The 2578-nt window shown below is 47.2% G+C and overlaps 1 protein-coding gene across 2 annotated transcripts in view; it reads left to right on the top strand.

The window, feature by feature from the left end:
* The first annotated feature begins 2052 nt into the window (after positions 1-2052).
* pno1 (partner of NOB1 homolog) overlaps positions 2053-2578 on the top strand; it is a 10649-nt gene continuing 10123 nt past the window's right edge. The window contains exons 1-2 of one of the 2 annotated variants that reach the window (XM_043696662.1): positions 2054-2166; positions 2323-2462. In XM_043696662.1, the coding sequence (XP_043552597.1) occupies positions 2094-2166; positions 2323-2462 (213 nt within the window). In that variant the 5' untranslated portion in view covers positions 2054-2093. The other variant, XM_043696661.1, reaches the window with a different exon arrangement.

Below are 2578 nucleotides of genomic sequence, written 5' to 3'. Positions count from 1 at the left end.
ACCACACTTCCTCCACAATAACCCTCAACACTGGAGCATCCCAAGAATGCATTCTCAGGCCCCTACTGTACTCCCTCTACACCCATGACCGTGTTGCCAAATTTCAAATCAATGCCATCTACACGTTTGTTGATGACACCACCATGGCTGCACAGATATCAAACAATGATGAGTCAAAAAACAGGAAGGAAATGCAGGGCTTGGTGGCATGGTGCAATGACAACAATAACTCTCAATGTCTGCAAAATAAAAGAACTGATCATTGACTTCAGGAAGAAAGGAGGTGAACAAGCCCCTATCTACATCAATGGAGCAGCAGTTGAGAGGGTTGAAAGTGTCAAGTTCCTTGGAGTGACAATTACTGAACAACCTGTCCTCGATTTCCCACATAGATGTGATAGTCAAGAAGGCCTCTTCTTCCTCAGGCAGCTCAGCAAATTCAGCATTGTCCATAAGGACCATCACCAACGTTTACAGATGCACCATAGAGACAAAAATGTCTGAGTACATAATGGCTTGGTACAGCAACTGCTCTTCCAGGATTGTAAGAAACTGCAAAAGGTTGTGTGCACAGCCCACGCCATCATAGAAGTCAATCTTTCATCAATGAACTCTGTTTATATTTCACGCTGCCACACAAATGCTGCCACCATCATCAAAGTTCCCTCCCACCCCAGGTAATGTTCTTCTACAACCTCTTCCATCAGGCAGAAAACATGCACCAAATGGTTCAAGGACAGCTTCTTCCCTGCTGTTATTCGGCTGACGAATGGACTCTCTATCTTCAAATAATGTTGATCTTGTTAATGTTGACCTTACTTCACACACCTCCTGTGCAGAGTAACCTCTATGCTTCACTCTGTTGAAGCATCCTATGATCTGTATGTCCTTGCTTACTATGATCTGCCTGTACTTCTTGCAAACAAAGCTTTTCACTGTACTGAGGTACATGTGACAATAAATCAAATCAAATCAAAATACGTTATGCCTATTATAGATCAATGTTTAAATTCTGCAGTATCAAACAATCATGGAAACACTATTTTAGATTTATTTGTGATTTTATTTTCTCTTTAGCAGACATAAAAACATATAAATTTAGGTGAAGTGATATTTGACTGAATGAACAGTCTTTTTATCTGACGAAGAATTATCATCCAATTTGGTAATCAGTGTTTATATTTTCTGATTGATAGTGCAGCATAAGGACAGATGTATAGTTGGACTAATGGCTACAGAGAAGTTCAGAGAAATTTTGCTAAGATGTTACCCGAAATAGAGAGATTGCTGATGAACAAATGCTAAACAGCTTGAGACTCTACTCATTCAGTTTAGAAGAATAGGAGGTGGTCCCTTGAAACATATGCGATTCGTAATGACCTTGACAGGGTAAATGCTGGGAGGATGTTTCTCCTCACTGGAAAGTGCAGGACCAGATCATTCCCTCATCACCCCACTGTCATCAGTCCAACTCCCTAATCTGCTCCCCATGCCTCATCTGCACTACTCCCACCCCTTTCTTATGCCCCATCTCCCTCATCTACCTCCCAATCCCACCATCTTCCCCAGTTCCTTCGTCTGCCCTGCCCCATCACTCTCCCTCAACTATTCTACTTCCCACACCTCCTCAATTCGCCCCAATCCCGTCATCTGCAGAATAAAGAAATGCCAAGTTAAGACAAATGAGGAAAAATTTCTTCACTCAGAGGCTTGTGAGTCTTTGGAACTCCTTGCCTCAGAGAGATATGGGGGCAGAGTCATTGTGTATATTTAGGGCCGAGATAGGTGGATTCTTCATCAGTCGGGAAATCACTGTTTACGGAGAAAGGGCGGAACGTAGACGTGAGGAATGTTGGATGTGCCATGATGTAACTGAATAGTAGTACAGGCTTGAGGGGCCGAACGTCCATTCCTATTCTTATTTCTTACGGCCTTATGGAGCCTTTAGGGTACACGTGGTGCAGACATCACGTGCCAGAGGGGCCTTGACTGCAATGACGTCACGCTGAATACGGTCTATTCGCGGCAATGGGAAAGGAATCAGGCGAGTGGTGCGGGCAGCCCTCGGCCGGGGTCTTTCAGGAGCAGCTGTCATGGCGGCCGAGCTGGCTGTTCGGGACATGGAGACAGATCGGGAGCCGGGCTCAGGCCCAAACCCAGTCAAAGATAAAGACTCGGAGTTCCTCAGTGTCGCGAAGAAGCGGGGGAAGTGTAAGAGGAAGATGGAGCCGGGAGCGGGCAGTCTGGAGGCGGAGGAGCCGAGAAAGAGGCCTCACTTCCCCGCTGTCTCCGGACACCAGCTGGTGGTGAGGATAGTCAAAGATAAAGACTCGGAGTTCCTCAGTGTCGCGAAGAAGCGGGGGAAGTGTAAGAGGAAGATGGAGCCGGGAGCGGGCAGTCTGGAGGCGGAGGAGCCGAGAAAGAGGCCTCACTTCCCCGCTGTCTCCGGACACCAGCTGGTGGTGAGGATGGGGAGGAGCCGAGAAAGAGGCCTCACTTCCCCGCTGTCTCCGGACACCAGCTGGTGGTGAGGATGAGGAGGGGGATGGCGTGGGAATGTGGTTCAATCAACCCCCCC

The sequence above is a fragment of the Chiloscyllium plagiosum genome, chromosome 9, assembly GCF_004010195.1.
Source record: "Chiloscyllium plagiosum isolate BGI_BamShark_2017 chromosome 9, ASM401019v2, whole genome shotgun sequence".
NCBI classification, from domain to species: domain Eukaryota; kingdom Metazoa; phylum Chordata; class Chondrichthyes; order Orectolobiformes; family Hemiscylliidae; genus Chiloscyllium; species Chiloscyllium plagiosum.
This window is presented reverse-complemented; position numbering and strand designations above follow the sequence as displayed.